At 67.0% G+C, this 24,205-nt stretch overlaps 4 protein-coding genes and 1 long non-coding RNA gene across 5 annotated transcripts; 1 reads left to right on the top strand and 4 right to left on the bottom strand.

The window, feature by feature from the left end:
• Positions 1 to 52: 52 nt before the first annotated feature.
• On the bottom strand, positions 53 to 3,075 carry B3GALT4 (beta-1,3-galactosyltransferase 4). The gene has a single exon (XM_067313766.1). The coding sequence runs from the start codon at positions 2,658 to 2,660 to the stop codon at positions 1,098 to 1,100; it is 1,563 nt and encodes a 520-aa protein (XP_067169867.1). The 5' UTR covers positions 2,661 to 3,075; the 3' UTR covers positions 53 to 1,097.
• A 51-nt stretch (positions 3,076 to 3,126) lies between these two features.
• Positions 3,127 to 5,929, top strand: PFDN6 (prefoldin subunit 6). Its single transcript, XM_067313881.1, has 5 exons — positions 3,127 to 3,197; positions 5,187 to 5,258; positions 5,395 to 5,465; positions 5,558 to 5,682; positions 5,784 to 5,929. The coding sequence occupies exons 2-5, from the start codon at positions 5,195 to 5,197 to the stop codon at positions 5,902 to 5,904; spliced, it is 381 nt and encodes a 126-aa protein (XP_067169982.1). The 5' UTR covers positions 3,127 to 3,197; positions 5,187 to 5,194; the 3' UTR covers positions 5,905 to 5,929.
• Positions 5,930 to 5,992: 63 nt separating this feature from the next.
• On the bottom strand, positions 5,993 to 19,507 carry RGL2 (ral guanine nucleotide dissociation stimulator like 2). Its single transcript, XM_067313644.1, is given in 19 exon segments — positions 5,993 to 6,433; positions 6,516 to 6,630; positions 6,721 to 6,945; positions 7,041 to 7,152; positions 7,229 to 7,315; positions 8,279 to 8,400; positions 8,482 to 8,514; positions 8,922 to 9,131; positions 10,209 to 10,293; positions 10,378 to 10,481; positions 12,406 to 12,446; positions 12,449 to 12,620; positions 14,275 to 14,548; positions 15,296 to 15,358; positions 15,946 to 16,099; positions 16,149 to 16,206; positions 17,464 to 17,583; positions 17,683 to 18,315; positions 19,456 to 19,507. Coding segments are annotated over 17 exon segments (2,172 nt in total). The 5' UTR covers positions 17,566 to 17,583; positions 17,683 to 18,315; positions 19,456 to 19,507; the 3' UTR covers positions 5,993 to 6,218.
• A 673-nt stretch (positions 19,508 to 20,180) lies between these two features.
• Positions 20,181 to 20,415, bottom strand: LOC136994756 (uncharacterized). Its single transcript, XR_010886658.1, has 2 exons — positions 20,383 to 20,415; positions 20,181 to 20,273 (listed from the first exon to the last, which is right to left on the bottom strand). It is a non-coding gene; the product is annotated as an uncharacterized lncRNA (long non-coding RNA).
• Positions 20,416 to 20,463: 48 nt separating this feature from the next.
• TAPBP (TAP binding protein) lies at positions 20,464 to 24,113 on the bottom strand (the record flags this gene model as incomplete). Its single annotated transcript, XM_067313643.1, is given in 6 exon segments — positions 20,464 to 20,582; positions 21,332 to 21,655; positions 23,558 to 23,636; positions 23,639 to 23,712; positions 23,715 to 23,765; positions 23,768 to 24,113. Coding segments are annotated over 6 exon segments (993 nt in total), but the record flags the coding sequence as incomplete, so codon positions are not given.
• Between the last annotated feature and the right edge of the window lie 92 nt (positions 24,114 to 24,205).

The following is a 24,205-nucleotide window of genomic DNA, read 5'->3' as shown; positions in this document are numbered from 1 at the left end:
ATGCTCCTTGGTCCCGTTGCATCAGGACTGGTCCTTTGCGGACTACTGATGCCCGGTCCAGGTCCACATCACCACCAGAGCTGGTCAAGGGTGGCCAAAACCCATGCCCAGATGCTCTTTGGCTCATTGCATCAAGGCTGGTCCTTTGGAGGTTGCAGATGATGCCCAACCCAGGTCCACGTTGCCACCAGAGCTGGTCAAGGGTGGCCGAAAACCACACACAGATGTTCTTTGGCTCATTGCATCAAGGCCAGTCCTTTGGGAGTTGCAGACACCACACGGTCCAGGTCCCTGTTGCCACCAGAGCTACTCAACAGCAGCGAAAAACCCACGCACAGATGCTTGTTGGCCCTGCTGCATCTGGATTGATCCTTGAAGGGTTGCAGATGATCCATGGTCCAGGTCTCCGTTGCCACTAGATCCAGCCAATGGCAGCCAACAACCATGCACAGGTGCTCCTTGGCCTTGTTGCATCAAGACTGGTCCTTTGGGGGTTGCAGATGATGCACAGCCCAGGTCCATGTTGCCACCAGAGCTGCTCAAGGGTGTCCAAATGTCATGTATGGATGTTCCTTGCCCTTGTTGCATCAAGGTTGGTCCTTTGGGAGTTGCAGATGATGCACAACTCAGGTCCACATTGCCACCAGAGCTGGTCGAAGGTGTCCAAATGTCACGTATGGATGCTCCTTGGTCCCATTGCATCAAGGCTGGTCCATTGGGGGCTGCAGATGATGCACAGCCCAGGTCCATGTCGCCACCAGAACTGGTCAAGGGTGTCCAAATGTCACGTATGGATGTTCCTTGGGCTCGTTGCATTGAGGCTGGTCCGTTGGGGGTTGCAGATGATGCATAGCCCAGGTCCACATTGCCACCAGAGCTGGTCGAAGGTGTCCAAATGTCACGTATGGGTGTTCCTTGGCCTTGTAGCCTCAAGGCTGGTCCTTTGGGGGTTGCAGATGGTGCACAGCCCAGGTCCACATTGCCACCAGAGCTGGTCAAGGGTTGCCAAACACCATGCATGGCTGCTCCTTGGTCCCGTTGCATCAAGGCTGGTCCTTTGGGAGGGGTTGCAGCTGACGGATGGCCCGAGTCCCCCGTCACCTCCAGAGCCACTCGAGGGTGGCCAACGCCGAGCAGCGCAACATGCCCAGGGCCCGCTGGAGACGGGAGCAAGGCCGGGGAACGGCGCGAGCCAAGGCCCAGGCTCGCCGCAGCTCGCCGGGCGCCAGCCGGTGGGCGCTGAGCAGCACCTCGCCGTAGCAGCAAGCGTCGAGGGGGAACCGGGAAGCTCCGGCCATGCGGGCCGAGTGGCGGGGAGCCAAACCGGCGCGCCGGGCGCACAAGCCCACGAAGACGTCCTCGGGCGCCACGGCGGGCACCCGGGGGGCGGCCGCCAGCACGGCGCCCACGGCGTCGCCCGAGAGCACGTACGCGGTGCCGCTGCAATACGGGGGGAAAGCGGCGGCCGGGTAAAGAGCCGACGGCACGTGGTGGCGCCCGGCCGGATCCCGTTGCGGCTGCACCCGCCAATGCACCCGGCCCAAATAGAGGCGCCGGGGGGAACCCAAGGCGCCCAGGTGGGTCACCAGCGCCGGCACGTTGACGTAAGCGTCGTCGTCGGCCTTGAGCACGAAGCGGGCGCCGGGGCAGCGGGCGGCTGCCCAGCTCAGCAGCAGCAACGTCTTGCGGGTGAGGTTGCGGTACGTGTCGGCGAAGGGACCCTGCAGCAGGTCGCCGTGCCGGCGGGCTTCGGAAGCCAACGCCGCCCGTTGCGCCGCCGCCGCCGGCACCCCCAAGCCGAAAAGGGTGCGGGTGGTTCGGCCCGCCGGCGCCTCGCCGGCCCCCCACGTCTGGCGCACTGCTTGCCGCTGCGCCGCGTGGTCCGGCGCGCTGGCCACCAGCACCAGCAGGAAGGGGGGGGCGGCGCCGCAGCCTCGCGGTGCAGCCAGGGTGCCATCGGAGCCCCTGCCGGCGTTGGGAAAGCCCCCGGCATTTGCAAAGCCCCCGGCGTTTGCAAGGGCTGCATCGGCATTTGCAAAGCCCGTGGCGTCTGCAGCGTTTGCAAGGGCTACGTTGGTGTTTGCAAGGCCCGTGCCGTTTGCAAGGCTTGCACCGGCATTTGCAAAGCCCGCGGCGTTTGCAAAGCCTGCACTGTTTGCAATGCCTGCACCGTTTGCAAAGCCCACGGCGTTTGCATCGTTTGCAAAGCCTGCACCATCTGCAATGCCCACGGCGTTTGCATCGTTTGCAAAGCCCGCACCGTTTGCAAAGCCTGCACCATTTGCACCATTTGCAATGCCTGCGCCGTTTGCAATGCCCGCGCTATTTGCACCGTTTGCAAAGCCTGCACCATTTGCAAAGCCTGCACCATTTGCAAAGCCTGCGCCATTTGCAAGGCCCGCGCCGTTTGCACCATATGCAATGCCCGCGCCGTATGCAAAGCCCTCAGCGCCATATGCAAAGCCCTCGGCGCCATTCGCAAAGCCCTCGGCGCCGTCCCCGGGCGGCCCGGCCCAGTCCAGCCAGGCCGCCAGCGCTGCCGCCAGCAGCTCCTCGCCCGTCCCGCTGCCGCCCAGCGCCAGCAGCAGCAGCAGCAGCAGCGCCAGCACCGCGCAGCGCCCGGCCGCCGCCCGCCGTCTGGGGCACCGCCGGCAGCCCATGCCCGCCCTGGTTGCTTACCGGGCGCGGCGGCCGCCGTGCGAGGCCCGTGCAAAGCCCATGCAAAGCCCGTGCAAAGTCGATGCAAGGACGGTGTAAGGTCAGTGCAAGGCCCGTGCAAAGCCCGTGCAAGGCCCGTGCAAAGTCCCTGCAAAGCCTGTGCAAGGCCGGTGCAAGGCCGGTGCAAGGTCCGTGCAAGGACGGTGCAAGGCCCGTGCAAAGCTGGTGCAAAGCCGGTGCAAGGTCCGTGCAAAGCCGGTGCAAGGCCCGTGCAAAGCCGGTGCAAAGTCCCTGCAAAGCCCGTGCAAAGCCGGTGCAAGGTCCGTGCAAAGTCCCTGCAAAGCCCGTGCAAAGCCCGTGCAAGGCCGGTGCAAGGCCCGTGCAAAGGCCCGGCCAGCGCGGCCCGGCCCCCGGGCGGGAGCGGGGCGCAGTGCGCACGCGCGGGCCGGCAGGGGGGCGTGGCCTCGCCCGGCGGCGGCGGCGTCACGTGGGGCGACGCGGAGGGGGCGTGGCCGGAGCCGAGCTGCGCGCGAGGAGAGGTGGGAGCTGCCGGGGGGCCTGTGCGGGGCCCTATAGGGGCTCTATGGGGGTCCTGGGGGGGGTTGTGGGGCTCTATAGGGGTCCTGGGGGGGTCCTGGGGGGCGGTGGGGACCCTATAGGGGCTCTATGGGGGTCCTGGGGGGCAGCGGTGCTCTATAGGGGTCCTGGGGGGGGTCCTGGGGGACGGTGGGGGCCCTATAAGGGTCCTGGGGGGGCTGGGGGTCCCTATGGGGGTCTTGGGGGGCTGGGGGAGCCCTATAGGGGCTCTGTGGAGGTCCTGGGGGGGTCCTGGGGGGCTGTGGGAGCCCTATAGGGGCCCTATAGCGGTCCCGGGTAGCTGTGGGACTCTATAGGGGCTCTCTGGGGGTCCTATAGGGGTCCTGGGTGGCTGTGGGGGCTCTGTAGGGGTCCTATAGGAGTCCTGGGGGGCTGGGGGGCTCTATGGGGGCTCTATAGCGGTCCCGGGTAGCTGTGGGGCTCTATAGGGGCTCTATGGGGCCCTATAGGGATCCTGGGGGGTTGGGGGGCCCTGTAGGGCTCCTTGGGGACTGTGGGAGCTCTATGGGGGTCCTGGGGGGCAACGGGGCTCTATGGGGGCTCTATAGGGGTCATGGGTGGCCATGGGGGTTCTACAGGGGTCCTGGGGGGCTGTGGGGGCTCTATGGGGGCTCTGTAGGGGTCATGGGTGGCTGTGGGGGCCCTATAGGGGCTCTGTGGGGGTCCTGGAGGGCTGTGGGGGCTCTATGGGGGCTCTGTAGGGGTCATGGGTGGCTGTGGGGGCCCTATAGGGGTCCTGGGGGGCAGCGGGGCTCTATGGGAGCCCTATAGGAGTCCTGGGGGGCTCTGTGGGGACCCTATAAGGGTCCTGGGAGGCTGTGGGGGCTCTATGGGGACTCTATAGGGGTCATAGGTGGCTATGGGGGTCCTATAGGGATCCTGGGGGGCTGTGGGGGCTCTATGGGGGCCCTATAGGAGTCCTGGGGGGCTGGGGGGCTCTGTGGGGGCCCTATAGGGGTCCTGGGTGGCTGTGGGGCTCTGTGGGGGCCCTATAAGGGTCCTGGGGGGGGCTTGGGGGTGTCCAGGGGGCTGGGAGGGCCCTATAGCAGCTCTATAGGGGTTCTGGAGGGCTTGGGGGTGTCTAAGGGGGCTGTGGGGGCTCTATGGGGGCTCTATAGGGGCCCTGGGGAACTTTGGGGGTCTATGGGGGCTCTATAGGGGTCATATAGGGGGGCTGGGGGGCTCTACAGGGGTCCGGGGGGCGGGCTCGAGGGTGTCCAGGGGGTTGAGGGGGCCTATAGGGGCCCTCTAGGGATCCTGGGGGGCTCGGGGGTGTCCAAGGGGGCTGTGGGGGCTCTATAGGGGTCCTGGGGAACTCTGGGGGTCTATGGGGGCTCTATAGGGGTCCTGGGGGGCTCTATAGGGGTCCTGGGGTGTCCTTGGGGGCTCTTTAAGGTGTCTAGAAGGTCTCTGGGGGTCTCTGTGGGGTATCTAGAGCTCCCTATGGGTTCTTTAAGGGGTGTGGAAGTGTCTGTGGAGGGGGGGGGGTCCAGGGGGCCTCTATGGGGTGTCCGAGATGGTCTGTGGGTTCTCTAGGGGGGTGTGGAGAGGTCCACGGGTGTCCGTGGGGCGACTAAAGGGGTCTGTGGGGTGTCTAGAGGTCTCTATGGGTTCCTTATGGGGTGTGGAGATAGGGGGGGGTGTGGGGTCCCTACGGGGTGTCCGGGGGGGATCCGTGGGGTCTCTATAGGGTGCGGAAGTGTCCAGGGGGGTCTGTGGAGTCTCCGCTGGAGGGTCTATGGGGCGTGAAGGTCTCTAAGGCCCGTGGAGGTATCTCAGGGGGGTTCCTATAGGGCGTAGAGATGTCCAGGGGGTGTGGGGGGGGGTCTCCATGGGCTTATTATGGGCTGTAGAGGTGACAGCAGGGTCCCCGAGGGGTCTCCGCCCCCCCCCCGGTGACCCCCATCTCCTGCTGCCCGACCCTGCCGCAGCCCCCACCATGGCCGAGCAGATCCAGAAGAAGCTGCAGGGCGAGCTGGAGAAGTACCAGCAGCTCCAAAAAGGTACGACCGGAACCCCCCCCACCCCAACCCCCACGTCCCCCCCCATATCCCCCCACCGCGAGGCTCCCCGCACCCCTCCGTCGCCCCCCCGTGCCCCCCCCAGGAGGCTACAGGGTGACCCCCCGACCTTCTCCAGACCTCACCAAGTCGGTGACGGCGCGGCAGAAGCTGGAGGCGCAGCTGACGGAGAACAACATCGTCAAGGAGGTGAGCGATTCCCCCATCACCACCACCACCCCAAACACCCCGTTGTCCCCTTTCCGTGTCCCCCCCCGTCACCCCCACCGTCACCCCCCCAGGAGCTGGAGCTGCTGGACGCCACCAACACCATCTTCAAGCTCATCGGGCCCGTGCTGGTCAAGCAGGACACGGAGGAGGCCAGAGCCACCGTGAGCAAACGCCTCGACTACATCACAGGGGAGATGTGAGCGCTGGGAGGGGGGGGAGGAGAGGGGGGCACGTTTTGGAGGGTGGTGGTGACTCCCCCGGTGGTGACCCCCCATCCCCACGTGTCCTCCACCGCAGCAAACGCTACGACCAGCAGATGCAGGAGCTGGAGCGCCGAGCGGAGCAGCAGCGGGAGGTGCTGGGGCGGCTGCAGCAGGACTTCCAGCGAGCTCAGGGCAAGGCGGCCTGCAAGAGCTGAGCGGCGCCGGGCCGGGTGGGAAAAACACCCCAAAACACCCAAAACCCCCCCAAAAAAAAACACCCGGGCGCAAGCCGGGACGCCGCCGTTACCACCCCGTAGTGTCTTTATTGCCGTAGTGTCGGCGAGCGGGGCCCTCGCCGGGGTCCCTGAGAAGCTGCGTCCCTCAGCGCGACGTTCTCGATGGTGGTGGTGGTGATGGTGGTGATGATGGTGGTTCCTCAGAAGAGGACCCGGCTGATCTTGCGCCCGGTGGCTTTGATTTTGGGGAAGGCGGCGTTGAGCTCAGCAATGGTGGTGATGGTGGTGGTTCCTCAGAAGAGGACCCGGCTGATCTTACGCCCGGTGGCTTTGATTTTGGGGAAGGTGGCGTTGAGCTCGGCGGCGCCCCGGCCGCCGGGGCTCGGGGACGGTGACAGTGACGGTGACGATGATGATGACGGCGGCTCGTCGCGTGGCCGCAGGGCGAAGTCGAGGCTGGCGCCGTTCATGGCGTAGAAGACGTTGGCGGAGGGTGGCAGCAGCAGCTCTGCGGAGGCGTCACGGTGGTGGGGACACGATTGGGGGACATGGGGGGGACACGGGGCGCCGTCCCCACCGCCCAACCTCACCTCTGTCCTCCGGCAGCAGCTGGACCAACCGGAAACGTGCCGCCGCCGCTCGTTCCTGCCCGTGTTTCTCCAACGCTTTGGCCACCACGGCCGGCGTCTTGTCCTGGCTCGTGATCTGCGGGAAGCCGAGCGGCCGCTGGCGGATCCCCAAAGGACCCAGGCATCCGGAGCGGGAAGAGGAAGAGGAAAAGGGGAGGAAGCTCACCAGGATGCTCTTGTAGAGGTTGCCGTCGTGCAGCTCCATGCGAGCCCGGATGATGCGGCAGTCGGAAGGCGGCGCGGAAGCGGAAGCCGCCGGCGGGAACGCCGACCCGCACGAAGCCGAACGCCGGTGACCCCGGCTGGCAGCCGGCGCCGACGGAGGTGACAACGTGGCTCCCGGCGTTCCGGCCGCCTCGTCCAGCGCCGACACCGACGGCCACTTGACGTGCTGCAGCGACGCGTTGGGGACACGGTGACGGGGACATCCGTGGCGGAAGGGGTGGGGTTTTTTTGGGAGAGGGGGACGGAGATGATGGATCTCACCTGAGCCAGGCGAGAGAGGAGGTGCGCGGGGCCCGGCGCCGTGGTGAGGGGCTCGCCGGAGGGATGGGGCTGCTCCCAGGTCACCGCGGGGGTCCCCGGGGCGCCGAGGGGCCTGCAGGGACGGGCAGGGTGGTGACATGGTGACACGGGGAGGGGGGGACACAGGGGGGACACGTGGCCGCACTCACGCGGGGCAGTGCGTGATGACGAGGGAGGGTTTCGGGGGCCGCGGCGGCGCCTCGCTCGGCGGCTCGATCTCGCAGGAGAGGCTGTGGCTGCGGAGAGAGCGGAGAGGCGCGGGGACACGCCGGGAACACGCTAAGACACGCTAGGAACACGCTAGGGACACGCTAAGACCCTCCAGGAACATGCTAAGACCCACCAGACCAAGCAACACGTGGCAGGACGTGTCACCCACGTGCTTGAAGGTACAAGGACACCCCCCAGGCGCTCTGCACGTCACTGACACCCCAGGAACACGCTAAGACATGCCAGGAACATGCTAGGAACACGCTAAAACCTGCCAGACTGAGCAATGCACATCATGACATGCCACCCACACACCTGAAGGTACGGGGACACCCCCAGGTGCTCCACACACATCATGAACATGTCATGGACACGCCAGGAACATGCTAGGAACATGCCAAGACACACCAGGAACACACTAAGACCCACCAGACCAAGCAACGCGTGCCGGGACATGCCACCCACATGCATGAAGGTACAGGGACACCCCCCAGGTGCTCTGCACATGCCACTGACACGCCAGGAACATGCTAGGAACATGCTAAGACCCGCCAGACTGAGCAACACGCGTTATGACATGCCACCCGCATGCCTGAAGGTACAGGGCCACCCCCAGGCGCTCCGCACAGGTCATGGACACACCAGGAACATGCTAAGACACACCAGGAGCACACCAAGACCCACTAGACCAAGCGACGTGCGTCAGGACGCGCCACCCACGTGTGCGAAGGTATGGGGACACCCCCCCCCAGGTGCTCCGCACACGTCACCAACATGCCAGGAACATGCTAGGAACATGCTAAGACATGTCAGGAACATGTTGAGACACACCAGGAACACGCTAAGAACACGCTAAAAGCCACCAGACTGAGCAACGCACATCATGACACGCCACCCACACGCCTGAAGGTACAGGGACACCCCTAGGTGTGCGCCGCACATGTCACGGTCACGTCACCGTCACGCCACGTCACGCCAAGGCCACCCACCTCTGGGCCTCGGAGAGGGGCCGCAGGGCGCGGAGCCAGCGGCGGAAGCGGGGCTCGGGCCGCAGGCGGTAGTTGCGGCAGGCGGCCTGCAGCAGCCGGACCTGCGCCAGCACCTCGAACTCCTGCGGGGACACGGTGACACGGTGACACGGTGACACTGGGGACGCGATTTCCACCCCCCCCCCGCCACCCCGGGCTCCTACCTTGCGCCGCTTCTCGAAGTTGATGTAGCCGTTCTGCAAGGGAAGGACGAGGTGAGCCCGAGGCCACCACTGATGGCCACCACCGATGGCCACCGCAGGGCCACCACCACCACCGATGGCCGCCACCATGACCGCGGGGCCACCACCACCAATGGCCACCACTGATGGCCACCGCGGGGCCACCACCACCATGGGGCCACCACCACCACCGATGGCCACCACCGATCGCCACCGCAGGGCCACCACCACCACCATGGGGCCACCACCATCACCGATGGCCACTGCGGGGCCACCACCACCACCATGGGGCCACCACCACCACCACCGATGGCCACCGCGGGGCCACCACCACCGTGGGGCCACCACCACCACCACCGATGGCCACCACCGATGGCCACCGCGGGACCACCACCACCACCGCGGGGCCACCACGTTCCCACCTCCAGCTCGTCCTTCATAGCGGCGTCCAGCATGACCAGGTCGCGCAGGAAGGTGCCCAGATAGGGCACGACGCCCCCGTCCCCCGGCTGTCCCCGGCTGTCCCCCGCTGTCCCCTTGTCCCCGGGCCTCGCCGCGGGACGCTGCTCCTGGGGCCGGCGCGGCTGCCTCCGCGGGGTGCCCTCGGCGCCCCACGGCCGCTGGGGGGGCTCCTGGCGGAGGGGACAAGGCCGGGGGGGACGTCGGGGACGGCGCGTGGGGATGGGGACAAGGGACAGGGATGGGGACATGGCTAAGGACAATCCAGTGCATAAGGGACAGGGCTGGGGACAAGCCAGTATGTACAGGACAGGGATGGAGACAGGGATGGGGACAGGCCAGCGCGTAGGGGACACCCAAGGGACAAGCCAGCGCATAGGGGACAGGGATGTGGCTGGTGACAAGCCAGTATGTGCAGGGACAGCGATGGGGACAAGCCAGTGCGTAGGGGACAGGGCTGGGGACAGATTAGTGGCTAGGGGACGTGGCTGGGGACAAGTCAGCACACAGGGGACAGGGTTGGGGACATGGCTGGGGACAAACCAGCCCATAGGGGACAGGGATGGGGACACAGCAGTGCACAGGGGACACCTAGGGGAAAGGCCAGCACATAGGGGACAGGGATGGGGACATACCAGTGCATAGGGGACACCAAGGGACAGGTCAATGTGTAGGGGACACCCAGGGGACATGCCAGCACATAGGGGACACCCAGAGGATAGGTCGGCATGTAGGGGACAGGGCTGGGGACAGGCCAGGGCATAGGGGACACCCAGGGGACAAGCCACCGCATAGAGGACACCCAGGGGACAGGCCAGTGCATAGGGGACACCCAGGGGATAGGTCAGCATGTAGAGGACAGGGCTGGGGACACGCCAGCGCATAGGGGACACCCAGGGGACAGACCAGCACATAGGGGACAAGGCTGGGGACAGGCCAGTGTGTAGGGGACAGGGATGGGGACAGGCCAGGGCATAAGGGACACCCGGGGACAAACCAGTGCATAGGGGACAAGGCTGGGGACATGCCAGCACATAAGGGACACCCAGGGGACAGGCCAGTGCGTAGGGGACAGGGATGGGGACACACCAGCACATAGGAGACACCCAGGGGACAGGTCAATGCATAGCGGACAGTGATGGGGACACGCCAGCGCGTAAGGGACACCCAGGGGACAAGCCAGTGCATAGGGGACACCCAGGGGACAGGCCAGCGGGGAGGTGACAGGGCCGGGGCCGGGCCAGCGCCACCTGGAAGAGCAGCTGGCGGCTGGCGCTGGAGTTATCCTGCTCGGAGCAGACGGCGCTGAGCTCCTCGTAGCTGCGCTGGGCGTCGCTGGGGACAGGCAGGCAGGGGATGGGGTGATGAGCCCGGTGTCCCCATCGTGTGTCCCCCCCTGTCCCCGCAGTGTCCCCGTACCGGGCGGTCTCGTCCCAGGTGCGCTTGAGGCGGTGCAGGGGGCTCGACTGCAGCGCCGAGACGATGGCGCGGAGCGACGAGAAGTTCCTCAGCGCGCAGCACTCCTGGGGACGGGGACGGCCACCGTGGCGCCGCGGGGACGGCGACGGGGACGGGGGGTGGCACCGGGGGGTGGCCGGGCGCCTCGAGGGACGGGGAGGGGTGGGGATGCCCTGGGGTGCAGGGCTCCATCGGGGCTGGGGAGGCTTCTAGGGATGGGGACACCTCTAGGGATGGGGACGTCTCTAGGGATGGGGACGTCTCTAGGGATGGGGACATCTCTAGAGATGGGGACACTTCTAGGGATGGGGACATCTCTAGGGATGGGGACAACCCTGGGCTGGAGACGGGGACAACCCTGGGTTGGGGACACCTCTAGGGCTGGGGACGCTTCTAGGGATGGGGACGCCTCTAGGGATGGGGACATCTCTAGGGATGGGGACGTCTCTAGGGATGGGGACATCTCTAGAGATGGGGACACTTCTAGGGATGGGGACATCTCTAGGGATGGGGATGCCTCTAGGGATGGGGACAACCCTGGGCTGGGGACACCTCTAGGGATGGGGACACCTCTAGGGATGGGGACACTTCTAGGGATGGGGACATCTCTAGGGATGGGGACATCTCTAGGGATGGGGACAACCCTGGGCTGGAGACGGGGACAACCCTGGGTTGGGGACACCTCTAGGGCTGGGGACGCTTCTAGGGATGGGGATGCCTCTAGGGATGGGGACATCTCTAGGGATGGGACGCCTCTAGGGATTGGACGCTTCTAGGGATCGGGACAATCCTGGGTTGGGGACACCTCTAGGGCTGGGGACACCTCTAGGGATGGGGACACTTCTAGGGATGGGGACAACCCTGGGTTGGGGACACCTCTAGGGCTGGGGACACCTCTAGGGCTGGGGACAACCCTGGGTTGGGGATGCCTCTAGGGATGGGGAGGCCTCTAGGGATGGGGACATCTCTAGAGACGGGGACACTTCTAGGGATGGGGACACCCCTGGGCTGGGGACACCTCTGGGGCTGGGGGGGACACCCCCCAGATGTGGACACAGGTTCCTATTTGGGATGGGGACACCCCCAGGATGGGGACAGGGACACGCTGGGGCTGGGGACACCTGCCCAGGCTGGGGACAGGGACCCTGCTGGGGGTCTGCTGCCGGGGGCCACTTCCCTTAGGGACAAGGCCACTCTGCTAGCGATGGGGCCACCATCATTGGGGAATGGGACTATCTCCATTGGGAACCAGGCCACCTCCATTGGGGAATGGGACCACCACTGGGAAAAAGGCCATCTCCATTGGGAATGGGGCCACCTCCATTAACGATGGGGCTACCACCATTAGGGATGAGGCCACCACCATTGGGGATGGGGCCATCTCCATTAACGATGAGGCCACCACCATTAGGGATGGGGCCACCTCCACTGGGGATGGGGCCACCTCCATTAGGGTCAAGGTCATCTTCATTAGGGATGAGGCCACCACCATTGGGGATGGGGCCATCTCCATTGGGGTCAAGGTCATCTTCATTAGGGATGAGGCCACCACCATTGGGGATGGGGCCACCTCCATTGGGGATGGGGCCACCTCCATTGGGGTCAAGGTCATCTTCATTAGGGATGAGGCCACCACCACTGGGGATGGGGCCACCTCCATTAGGGTCAAGGTCATCTTCTTTAGGGATAGGACCACCACCATTGGGACGGGACCACCTCCATTGAGGACAAGGTCATTTTCATTAGGGATGGGGCCACCACCAGTTGGGATGGGGCCACCTCCACTGGGGATGGGGCCACCTCCATTAGGGTCAAGGTCATCTTCATTAGGGATGGGGCCACCTCCATTGGGGATGGGGCCACCATCACTGGGGATGGGGCCACCTCCATTAGGGTCAAGGTCATCTTCATTAGGGATGGGGCCACCTCCATTGGGGATGGGGCCACCTCCATTGGGGACGGGGCCACCGCCGTTGGGGCCGGCCTCACCTTGGCCACGCGGATCCACTTCTCGAGGAGGCGGGCGCGCTGGGGGGCCGCAGGCTGGGGCTGGCCAGGCAGGAGCGCACCACGGCCCCCGCCAGGCGGTTGAACTGGCGCACGGTGGCCCTCACGCTGGGACAGGCCCGCTCGCGGCCCTTCTTGTCCCGCTGCGACCACAGCGAGCCCAGGCACTCGTAGGGCACCAGGCGCATGAAGAGCTCCTGGGGACGACGATGACGACGCTCGTCAGGGCCGGGGCGGGCGACGCGGGGACGGGGGACCGAGGACGTGGTGAGATGGGACAGGGACGGGCCCGTGGGACGGAAGACATGGCCGGAGAAGGGGATGGGGACATGGGGACAAGGGACCCGTGACGTGGCCTGTTGATGAGGACGTGAGGATGGAGAATGAAGGACTTGGCTGGTGAAGGGGGACAGGCTTGGGGACGGGGGACAAAGGATGCAACCTGTTGATGGGGACGGTCATGGGGACATGGGACGGGGACGAGGACACAGGGTTGGGGGATATGGCTGGGGATGGGGAGATGGGACGAAGCACATGGCTGGGGACAGGGATGGGGACAGGATGCGGCTGGTGACAAGGATAAGGACATGGGGATGGGGCACGTGGCTGCGGACGGGGACACAGGGATGGGGACATGGGGACGAAGCACGTGGCTGGGGACAGGGGTGAGGACAGGGGATGCAGCTGGTGACAGGGACGAGGACATGGAGATGGGGGATGGGGGACATGGTTGGGGACAGGGACGGGGACATGGGGACATGGGGATGGGGATACAGGGACGAAGCACGTGGCCGGGGACATGAGGACGGGGATGGGGACATGGGGATGAAGCACATGGCTGGGGACGGGGACATGGGACGGGGACACAAGGACAGGGACGGGGACATGAGGCTGGAGATGGGAGACACAGGGATGAAGCCCATGGCTGGTGACGGACACATGGAGACACGAGGACATGGGAACAGAGATGGGGACAGAGGGATGAAGCACATGGCCGGGGACATGAGGATGGGGATGGGGACACGGGGATGAAGCACATGGCTGGGGACAGGGACACGGGGACGGAGACACAGGGACAGGAACGGAGACATGAGCATGGAGACAGGAACATGGGATGAAGCCCATGGCTGGTGACGGACACATGGAGACACGAGGACACGGAGACAGGAACGGGGACACAGGGATGAAGCACGTGGGCCGGGGACACGAGGATGGGGATGGGGACACGGGGATGAAGCATGCGGCTGGGACGGGGACACGGGGACGGGGACACAAGGACAGGGACGGGGACAAAAGGATGGAGATGGGAGACACAGGGATGAAGCCCATGGCTGGTGACAGACACATGGAGACACGAGGACATGGAGACAGAGATGGGGACACAGAGACGAAGCACATGGGCCGGGGACATGAGGATGGGGACGGGGACACGGGGATGAAGCACGTGGGCCGGGGACATGGACACAGGGACACGGGGACACGAGCACGGAGACGGGAACGTGGGGCTGAAGCCCACGGCTGGTGATGGACACATGGAGACACGAGGACATGGGGACAGAGATGGGGACAGAGGAACGAAGCACATGGCCGGGGACACGAGGACGGGGATGGGGACACGGGGACGAAGCACGCGGCTGGGACGGGGACACGGGGACAGGGACGGAGACGTGAGCACGGAGACGGGAACGTGGGGATGAAGCCCACGGCTGGTGATGGACACATAGAGACACGAGGACAGGGGGACAGAGATGGGGACACAGGGGACGAAGCACGCGGCTGGGGACGGGGACACGGGGACAGGGGACACGATGGGGGGGGTCCAGACGCCGTGTCCCCCCCCCCAAAACTCACCGCCTCCGTCAGCGTCAGCTCCTGCGCCACCTCCTGCGCCTGGAAGCAGAGGATGTCGAGGGGCTCCGCGTCCCCCTCGTCCTCGTCCCCGTCCTCGTCCCCCGGTGGTGGTGGCAGTGGGGGGGTGACAGCGGTGACGGCCTCCAGGCGCCGCGCCGCCTCCGAGCCGGGCGCCAGCGCCGCCGCCAGCCGCCGCGCCAGGGGGGGGCCCGGGGGGGGCCCGAAATCTTCGGGGTAGCTCTCGAGCCAGCAGCAGAGCAGCGCCGAGAGGGCCCTGCGCCGGGGGGGGGGACACACGACACGGGGGGGGGGGACACGACACGGGGGGGGGACACGACACGGGGGGGGGGGGGACACACCGGGGCGGGGGGGCCGTGAGCCTGGGATTTTGGGGGGGGGGGTTGTGAGCCGGGGGATGGGGGGGCGATGGGGGGGTGAACTGGGGGGGGGTTTGAACTGGGGGGGGGCAAGGGGGGCCCTGCGTGGGGTGGGGGGGGGACAAGGAGGGGGGGTGAGCCGGGTGGGGGGGGGAAATGGGGGGGCTGCGGTCCAGGGGATTGGGGGGGGGAAGATGAGCCGGGGGGGGCAAGGGGGGGTGGGGGGGGGCCGTGAGCCTGGGGATTGGGGGGGGGGTGAGCCGGGGGGGGGCAAGGGGGGGTGGGGGGGCCGTGAACAGGGAATTGGGGGGGGGGGTTGAGCAGGGGATGGGGGGGCAATGGGGGGGGTGAAACGTGGGGGGGGGCAGTGGGGGGGAGATGGGGGGGGCCATGAGCCAAGGGATGGGGGGGCGGTGGGTGAAATGGGGGGGGGCGCTGGGGGGGGGGGCATGAGCCTGGGGATTAGGGGGGGGTGAGCCGGGGGGGGGCAATGGGGGGGGGCGTGAGCCGGGGGGGGCAGCAGGGGGAGATGGGGGGGCCATGAGCTGGGGGGGTGGCAGGGGGAGACGGGGGGGGGGCCGTGAGCTGGGGGGGGGGCAGTGGGGGGGGGGTCACGTTGTGGGGGGGGGGGGGCGGCAGCTCACCCCTGCGCCTCGGCCCCCTCCGGGCTGCTGGGCCCCCCCGGCAGCGCCCCCAGCTCCTCCAGCCTGGGGGGGGGGGGGAAAGAAGGTCAGAGGGGCCCCGAAATCACGCGGAAGCCCCCCCCCCCACGCGACCCCCCCCGCCGACCCCCCCCCTTCCATGTGACCCCCCCCCCGCCCCCATGCAAAGCCTTGCAGCCCCCGTGCAACGCATCCCGGCCCCGGTGCAACCCCCCCCCACGCGTGTCCCCCCCCACGCGTGACCCCCCCTGGCCCTGTGCGACCCCCCCCCACCCTCGTGTGACCCCCCCGGCCCCGTGTGACCCCCCCGACCCCATGTGACCCCCCCCAGCCCCATGCAAAGCCCCCGGCCCCCATGCAAAGCCCTGCAGCCTCATGCAACGCATCCCGGCCCCGTGCAACCCCCCCCACGCGTGTCCCCCCCCACGCGTGACCCCCCCACGCGTGTCCCCCCCCCGGCTCCGTGTGACCCCCCCAACCCCATGTGACCCCCCCAGCCCCATGCAAAGCCCCAGCCCCCATGCAAAGCCCTGCAGCCTCGTGCAACGCATCCCGGCCCCGGTGCAACCCCCCCCCTACGCGTGTCCCCCCCCACGCGTGACCCCCCCCCACGCGTGACCCCCCCCCCTCACCGGCGGAGCAGCAGGCCGAGGACGTCGGCGGGCCGGGCGAAGGCGCGGTAGGTGGCCAGGAACGCGGGGACGAAGGCGCTGTCGCCGCGGGCCGGAGCCTCGAGCAGGTGCCGCACCAGGCGGGGCAGGGGGGCGGCGCGCAGCAGGCGGCGGGGGGGGCGGGGGGGGCCCCCGGCACTGCCCCCCCCCCCCGAACACCGCGCCCCCCCCCTCGCCTTCCTCCTCCTCCTCCTCCTCCTCATCCTCCTCCGGCTCCGGGGGCTGCAAAAGGGGGGGGGGACACAGCATTACTGGGGTCTGGTGTTGTCCCGTGTCCCCATTTTGGGGGGGGGCGCCTGGGGGGGGGGCGTTGGGGACCCCCCCCAAGTTACAGGACCCCCCCCCCAGCCCTGGGACCCCCCCCCCTCCATGGTCATGGGAGCCCCCCCATAGCCAAGGGAACCCCCCCCAGGCCATGGGACCCCCCCCCAACAAGCCTTGGACCCCCCCCATGGCCATGGACCCCCCCCCAAGGCCATGGACCCCCCCCATAACCCTGGGACCCCCCTCCAAAACCATGGGACCCCCCCCCAAGGCCATGGACCCCCCCCAAAACCCTGGACCCCCCCCATAGCCAGGGACCCCCCCAGCCCTGAGACCCCCCCCCATAACCCTGGACACCCCCCCCCCCCGGACCATAGGACCTGCCCATAGCCAAAGGGCCCCCCCAAGGCCCTGAGACCCCGCCCCCAATGCCATAGGACCCGCCCCCACGGCCATGGGACCCACCCCAAAGCCGTGAGACCCCGCCCCCAGTGCCATAGGACCCGCCCCCCACAGCCATGGGACCCCCCCAAGGCCATGAGACCCCGCCCCCATTGCCATAGGACCCGCCCCCACGGCCATGGGACCCCGCCCCCAACAACCCTGAGACCCCCCCCAGGGTCATGGGACCCCCCCGCATCCCATCCCCCCCCCCAGGCCCCCCCCTCCAGGGACCCCCCTCATCCTCCTGTGCCCCCCCCCGGGTCCCCCCTCGTGCCCCCCCACCTGGGACCCCCCCCATCCTCCTGGGACCCCCCCAGGGACCCCCCCTGTGCCCCCCCCGGGTCACGGGACCCCCCCCATCCCATCCCCCCCCCCAGGGACCCCCCCCTAGGGACCCCCCCATCCTCCAGGGACCCCCTGTGCCCCCCCCGGGGGACCCCCCCCGGGGTCATGGGACCCCCCCCCATCCCATCCCCCCCCCCCAGGGACCCCCATCCTCCAGGACCCCCCTGTGCCCCCCCCGGGGACCCCCCCCGGGGTCACGGGACCCCCCCCATCCCATCCCCCCCCAGGGACCCCCCCAGACCCCCTCCCCCGGGGACCCCCCCCTCCTCCTGGCCCCCCCCCCAGGACCCCCCTGTGCCCCCCCCTCCCGGGGACCCCCCCCCCGGGGTCATGGGACCCCCCCATCCCATCCCCCCCCCCAGACCCCTCCCCCGGGGACCCCCCCCGTGCCCCCCCCCTTGTCCCCCCCCCCCGGTCGCCGCTCACCGGGGGGGGGCGGGGGCGGTAGGCGCTCAGCACCACCCCCGGCTCCTGGCCCAGCTCCGGCCGGGCCCCTTCCAGCAGTGCCCGCAGCGCCCGCGGCAGCATCCGGCCCGCGGCGGGATCAGTCCCACGGGATTGGCCCCACAGCGGCCTCAGCCCCACGGCAGGATAGGTCCCACGGTGGCTTCAGTCCCACAGCAGGATCGGACCCACTGCAGGATCGGCCTCAGCCCCACGGCAGGATCGGACCCACGGCGGGATCAGTCCCACGGGATTGGCCTCAGCCCCACGGCGGGATCCGACCCACAGAAGGATCAGTCCCACGGCCTCAGCCCCACGGCAGGATAGGTCCCACAGTGGCTTCAGTCCCACAGCAGCATCGGACCCACAGCAGGATCGGCCTCAGCCCCACGGCGGGATTGGCCCCACGGTGGCTTCAGCCCCACGGCAGGATCCGACCCACAGCAGGATCGGCCCCACGGAGGGATGCAACCCACAGGATCGGCCTCAGCCCCACGGCGGGATCGGACCCACGGCAGGATCGGTCCCACGGTGGCTTCAGCCCCACGGCGGGATCGGTCCCACGGCGGGATCGGCTCAGCTCCACGGTGTCTTCAGTCCCACGGCAGATTGGACCCACGGCCTCAGCCCCACGGCGGTATCAGCCCCACGGCGGGATTGGCCCCACGGCGGGATCGGTCCCACGGCGGGATCGGCCTCAGCCCACGGCAGGATCAGACCCACGGCGGGATCGGTCTCAGCCCCCCGGCGGTCCTGGTCCCACAGGGGGCTCAGCCCCACGGCAGGATGGGCCCCACGGGCTCGGCCCCACGGCGGGGCCACGGCTGCGGCGGCCTTGGGGGCCCCGAGGGGCGTCAGCCCCCCCCAGTGCTCCCAGTGCTCCCAGTGCCGCCTTCCAGTGCTCCCAGTGCCCCCAATGCCCCCCCCAGTGGCTCCAGTGCCGCCTCCCAGTGCTCCCAGTGCTCCCAGTGCTCCCAGTGCCACCTCCCAGTGCTCCCAGTGCCCCCAATGCCCCCCCCAGTGCTCCAGTGCCACCTCCCAGTGCTCCCAGTGCCCCCAGTGCTCCCCCAGTGCTCCCAGTGCTGCTCCCCAGTGCTCCAGTGTTCCCAGTGCCTCCTCCCAGTGCTCCCAGTGCCCCCCCAGTGCTCCAATGCCCCCCCCAGTGTCCCCCCCAGTGCTCCCAGTGCCACCTCCCAGTGCTCCCAGTGCTCCCAGTGCCCCCCCAGTGCTCCCAGTGCCACCTCCCAGTGCTCCAGTGCTCCAGTGCCCCCCCCAGTGCCACCCCAGTGCTCCCAGTGCTCCCAGTGCCCCCCCAGTGCTCCCAGTGCTGCTCCCCAGTGCTCCCAGTGCCACCTCCCAGTGCTCCCAGTGTTCCCTGCAGCCCCCCAGTGCTCCCAGCGCTCCCAGTGCCACCCCCAGTGCTCCCAGTGCTCCCAGTGCCACCTCCCAGTGCTCCAGTGTTCCCTGCAGCCCCCCAGTGCTCCAGTGCTCCAGCGCCCTCCCAGTGCTCCCAGTGCTCCCAGTGCTGCCCTGCTGCCACCCAGTGCTCCCAGTGCTCCCAGTGCCGCCCCCCAGCCCCCCAGTGCTCCCAGTAACCCACTTCCTGCTCCCAGTGCTCCCAGGACCCCCCAGTTCCTGCCCCAGTAACTCCAGTGCTCCCAGTACCCCCCAGTCCCTAGACCAGTGCTCTCGGCACCCCCAGCCCCTGCCCCAGTAACCCCGTGCTCCCAGTAACCCCACTTCCTGCTCCCAGCACTCCCAGTACTCCCAGTCCTCCCAGTCCCTATTCCCAGTACTCCAGTTCTCCCAGTTCTCCCAGTCCCCCCGCTCCCCGCACCCACCACCCCACTTCCTGCTCCCAGTTCTCCCAGTCCTCCCAGTCCCCGCCCCCAGCACCCCCGTCCCCCGCCCCCCCAGCACCCCAGGCCCTGCTCCCAGTGCTCCCAGTGCTCCCAGTGCTCCCAGTGCTCCCACCTGGGCCGGACCCTCCTCGGCGCCCCCCTCGCGCCCGGACTCCTGGGCCCCCGCAGCGTCTGGGGCCGGGCCGGCGCGCCGCAAAGCCCGGCCTGGAGCGACGCCCGGTGCGGCGTAACGCAAAGCCCGGTGCGGAGCGGAGCCTGAAGCGCCGCAAAACCCGGCATGGAGCAGCGCCCGCCGCGGCGCAGCGCAAAGCCCGATGCGGAGCGGAGTCTGGAGCGCCGTAAAACCCGGCATGGAGCAGCGCCCGCCGCGGCGTAACGCAAAGCCCGGTGCGGAGCGGAGCTGGCGCGCCGTAAAACCCGGCATGGAGCAGCGCCCGCCGCGGCGCAGCGCAAAGCCCGGTGCGGAGCGGAGCCCGGAGCGCCGCAAAACCCGGCCTGGATCACCGGACCACCGGGGCACAAGGCAAAGCCCGGTGCGGAGCGGAGCCCGGCGCACCGCAAAACCCGGAGCTGGATCCCCGGCTCGGTCCATACGCCCCCTGGAAGCCCCCAATCCCCCCCCCCCCCCCTGCACCGGACCTATATACCCCCCACGGCCCCCTATATACCCCCCCCCACGGGGCCCTACGCCGCCTCCGGAAGGAAGCCGCACAATAGGGACCGGTTTCCGCTGTCGGATGGTCAGGAAGCGCCACCCTCCATCGTGAAGCCGGCGGCGGCGGCAGGGGGGGACGGTGACGGTGACAGGAGGGGACGGACACAGACACGGAGACGGTGGCACCTCGCCGGAAAACACCTTTATTTGCGCGGCGTCCGACTCCGGCGGCGTCGGCTTCGGCCTCACTCCGATTTCTGCCGGGGGGGACACGGCTGGGGGGGGGGGGACACGTGTGAGCCCCGGGTGACACGGGTGGCCCCAGGTGGCCCCAGGTGGCCCCGAGCCACCCCACAGGGGCACCCAGGGGGTCGGGGACTTTACCTGGCTCTTGTCGGGGGACTGTGGGCAGGAGGCTGCGGGAGGAAGAGGAGGGTGAGGTGGCCGCGGTGGCTGGCATGGGGACAGGGACACAGGGGGGACACGGTACTCACCGAAGCCACGGAGCCACTGGAAGAGGCCGTAGAGGACGAAGGCCACCAGGAACAGTCCCACGGCGTCCTCGAGGCTGGGGCCGGCCGTGCCTGCGGGGACGGCGCTGAGCCCCGGCTGCCCCCCAGCCCCAGGTCTGGCGTCCCCCAGTGTCCCCAAGGTCGGTCCCAGTGTCCCTTGGTGTCCCCAAGCCCCCTCCAGTGTCCCTTGGTGTCCCCAATCTTGGTCCTGACACCCCCCACCAGTGTCCCAACTCCAGTCCTGGTGTCCCTTGGTTCCCCCAACCCCAATTCCGGTGTCCCTCATTGTCCCCAAGCTTGGTTCTGATGTCCCTTGGTGTCCCCAACCCCATCCTGGCACCCTCTAGTGACCCCAAGCCTGGTCCCAATGTCCCTTGGTGTCCCCAACCCCAACCTGGCAGCCCCCAGTGTCCCCAACCGCAGTCCTGGTGTCCCCCGGTCCCCCCCAACCCTGGTCCCAATGTCCCTTGGTCCCCCCACTCCCAGTCCTGGTACCACCCAGTGTCCCCAACCCTGGTCCTGGTGTCCCTTGGCCTCCCCAACCTCATCCTGGCACCTCCCAGTGTCCCCAACCATGGTCCTGGTGTCCCCTGGTCCCTCCCAACCCTGGTCCTGGTGTCCCTTGGCCTCCCCAACCATGGTCCTGGTGTCCCCTGGTCCCTCCCAACCCTGGTCCCAATGTCCCTTGGTCCCCCCAGTCCCATTCCTGGCACCCCTCAGTGTCCCCAACCCTGGTCCTCCTCATCCCCCGGTGTCCCCAACCCCATCCCGGTGCCTCCTGCTCCCTGGTCCTCAGCGTCCCCAAGCCCGTCCCCACTCACCAGCCACCTGGACCTGCACGGTGACACGGAGTGGGGTGGGCAGCCCCACGTGGGTCACCACGCAGGCGTAGGTGTCCCCGTGGTGGAGCTGGGCAGGGGACAGGCGGGCACCGCTGCGGCGGCTGAAGGTGCCATTGGGACCCAGGTAGTGGCCCGAGGTCCAGGTGTCCCGCAGGGGCAGGGGGACGCCCGTGTCCCCCGCCTGCCGCTGCCACGTCACCGCCACGTCCAGCGGGTAGTAGCCCGAGATGTCGCAGAGCAGCTCCGCCGCCGAGCCCGGGGCCACCACCAGTGGGTTGGGCAGCAGTGTCACCTTGGGTGGTTCTGCACGGGGACGTCGGCCATAGAAGGGGGGACATATGGACCACCATGTCCCAGCCCCCCGGATGTAACGACCCAGTCCTCTATAGACCTTATAGCCCAGCCCTTTTCTCTCTATAGGGACCAGATGATGCTGGAGATGGCTCCAAGATGCCCTTGGAGCCTGATCCCACCTTCCTGGGGTCTATAGGAGGTTGGGGACCAGCCTGATGCAGCCCATATGGACCAGTCCAACAAAGGTCTTATGGCTCAATCTCCATACAGTCCTTATAGACCAGCTCTTTCCTCTCTATAGGGCCCGGATGATGCTGGAGATGGATCCAACATGCTCTTGGAGCTTGCTTCTAACCCCCTATAGGCTTTAGAAGGGTATGGACTGGTCTAATCCAGCCCCTATGGAAGAGTTTGGTAGATCCATCACTGTCCAGTCCCAAAACAGCCCTATAGCCTGGTCCTTTCCTCCTTATAGCTAAGGGATGTTGGAGACAGGTCCAAGATGTCTTTTGGAGCCTGGTCCCATCTCTCCTGAGGTCTATAGGAGGTTATGGAGCGGTCTGATACAGCCCATATGGTCCAGCCTGATAGAACCCTTATAGCTCGGGTCTTCAAACCTCTCTTATAGCTTGGTCCTTGTCTCTTTATAAGGATTGGAAGATGCTGGAGATGGCTCCAAGACACGCTTTGGAACCCACTCCCACTCTCTTGGGGTCTATAAGGACTCGTAGATCCATCTACAGACCATATAGGCTGATATGATAGAGCACTTATGGTCTGGTTGCAAAATAGCTCCTATAGCTGGCTCCATTTCTTTATAAAGACTGGAAGATGCTGGAGATGGCTCCAAGATACCCTTTGGAGCCTGCTCCCACCCTCCTGGGGTCTATAGGAGCTCATGGACCCATCAGATACAACTCATATGGATGAGTCCCATAGAGCCCATACGGCTCAGTTCCAAAATAGTCCCTATAACCTGCTCCTTCTCTCTCTATAGGGGCTGGAGATGGGTCTAAGAGGCCTTTGGAGCCCGGTTCCACCATCCTAGGGTCTATAGGAGCTTATGGACTCATCGGCTACAGTCCATATGGATCGACCTGATAGAGCCCTCACGGCCTGGTTGCAGAATAGCCCCTATAGCCTGCTCTTTCTTTTTCTATAGGGACTTAGAAATGCTGGAGATGGATCTAAGATGTTCTTCAGAGCCTGGTCCCACCTTCCTAAGGTCTACGGAAACTTATAGAACCATCAGTTATAGTCTATATGGGTTGATATGATAAAGTTCTCATGGTCTGGTTGCAGAATAGTCCCTATAGCCGGCTCTTTTTCTTTCTATAGGGACTGAGAGATACTGGAAATGGATCTAAGATGTTCTTCAGAGCCTGGTCCCACCTTCCTAGGGGTCTATAGGAGCTTATGGACTCATCATCTACAATCCATATGGGTTGATATGATAAAGCCCTCATGGCCTGGTTGCAGATAGCCCCTATAGCCGGCTCTTTCTTTTTCTATAGGAACTGAGAAATGCTGGAAATGGATCTAAGATGTTCTTCAGAGCCTGGTCCCACCTTCCTAAGGCCTACAGAAACTTATAGACCCATCAGCTACAGCCTATATGGGTTGATATGATAAAGTCCTCATGGCCTGGTTGCAAAATAGCCCCTATAGCCGGCTCTTTTCTTTCTATAGGGACTGAGAAATGCTGGAGATGGATCTAAGATGTTCTTCAGAACCTGGTCCCACCTTCCTAGTGTCTATAGGAGTTTATGGACCCATCAGCTACAGCCTATATGTGTTGATATGATAAAGCCCTCATGGCTGGTTGCAAAATAGCCCCTATAGCCCAGTCCGCGTCTCCCTATAGGGGCCGCCGGAGCTGCTTCCCCCCCTTACGGGGCCGCGGACGCTCACCGAGGACGCGGACCCGCAGGATCTGCTGGGCGTGGAAGTGGGGCAGGTAGACGGTGCAGATGTAGGTGCCCTCGTGGGCCACGGCGAGGGCCGGAGGCGCAGCGAGACCTCGGTGACGTCGCCCGCCGTCCCCAGCAGCAGCTCGGCGCCCTCCGGGCCACGGGCGCCCGGGCGGCGGCGGCGTCGTAGGCCAGCAGCACCCGCCCGCGCCGCGGTGCTGGTGACGCCACTCGACGGCGAAGGGACCCGGGGGTCCGGCGAAGGCGCAGTGCAGCAGCCCCGCGTCGCCCGGGCGCCACGTCACCGCCGGCGTGCGGGAGAAGACGGCCAGCGCCACTGGGGGACGCGGCGGCTCAGCGGGGACGTGTGGTGGGACACAGGGACCGTGGGGATGTGTGGCGACACGTGGTGGGACGTGGGGACCGCGGGGATGCACGGTGGGACGTGGGGATGCATGGTGGGACGCGCAGTGGGATGTGGGGATGCGTGGTGGGACACGGGGACCATGGCGATGTGTGAGGATGCGTGGAGGGACATGGGGACCGCGGGGACACATGGTGGGACATGGGGAAGCATGGTGGGACACGGGGACCGTCGGGATGTGTGGGGACACATAGTGGGACATGGGGACCGTGGGGACGTGTGGTA

This window comes from Apteryx mantelli, chromosome 32, assembly GCF_036417845.1.
Source record: "Apteryx mantelli isolate bAptMan1 chromosome 32, bAptMan1.hap1, whole genome shotgun sequence".
Taxonomy (NCBI): domain Eukaryota; kingdom Metazoa; phylum Chordata; class Aves; order Apterygiformes; family Apterygidae; genus Apteryx; species Apteryx mantelli.
Note: the sequence above shows the minus strand (reverse complement) of the source record. Positions and strands in the feature narration are given on the sequence as shown.

Bases quoted from the DNA above. Each gene is read 5' to 3' on its own strand.
- B3GALT4 (XM_067313766.1), bottom strand. From the start codon at position 2,660: ATGGGCTGCCGGCGGTGCCCCAGACGGCGGGCGGCGGCCGGGCGCTGC.
- PFDN6 (XM_067313881.1), top strand. From the start codon at position 5,195: ATGGCCGAGCAGATCCAGAAGAAGCTGCAGGGCGAGCTGGAGAAGTAC. The intron at 5,259-5,394 runs GTACGACCGGAA...GACCTTCTCCAG, and splicing joins GTACCAGCAGCTCCAAAAAG to ACCTCACCAAGTCGGTGACG. The intron at 5,683-5,783 runs GTGAGCGCTGGG...CCTCCACCGCAG, and splicing joins GACTACATCACAGGGGAGAT to CAAACGCTACGACCAGCAGA.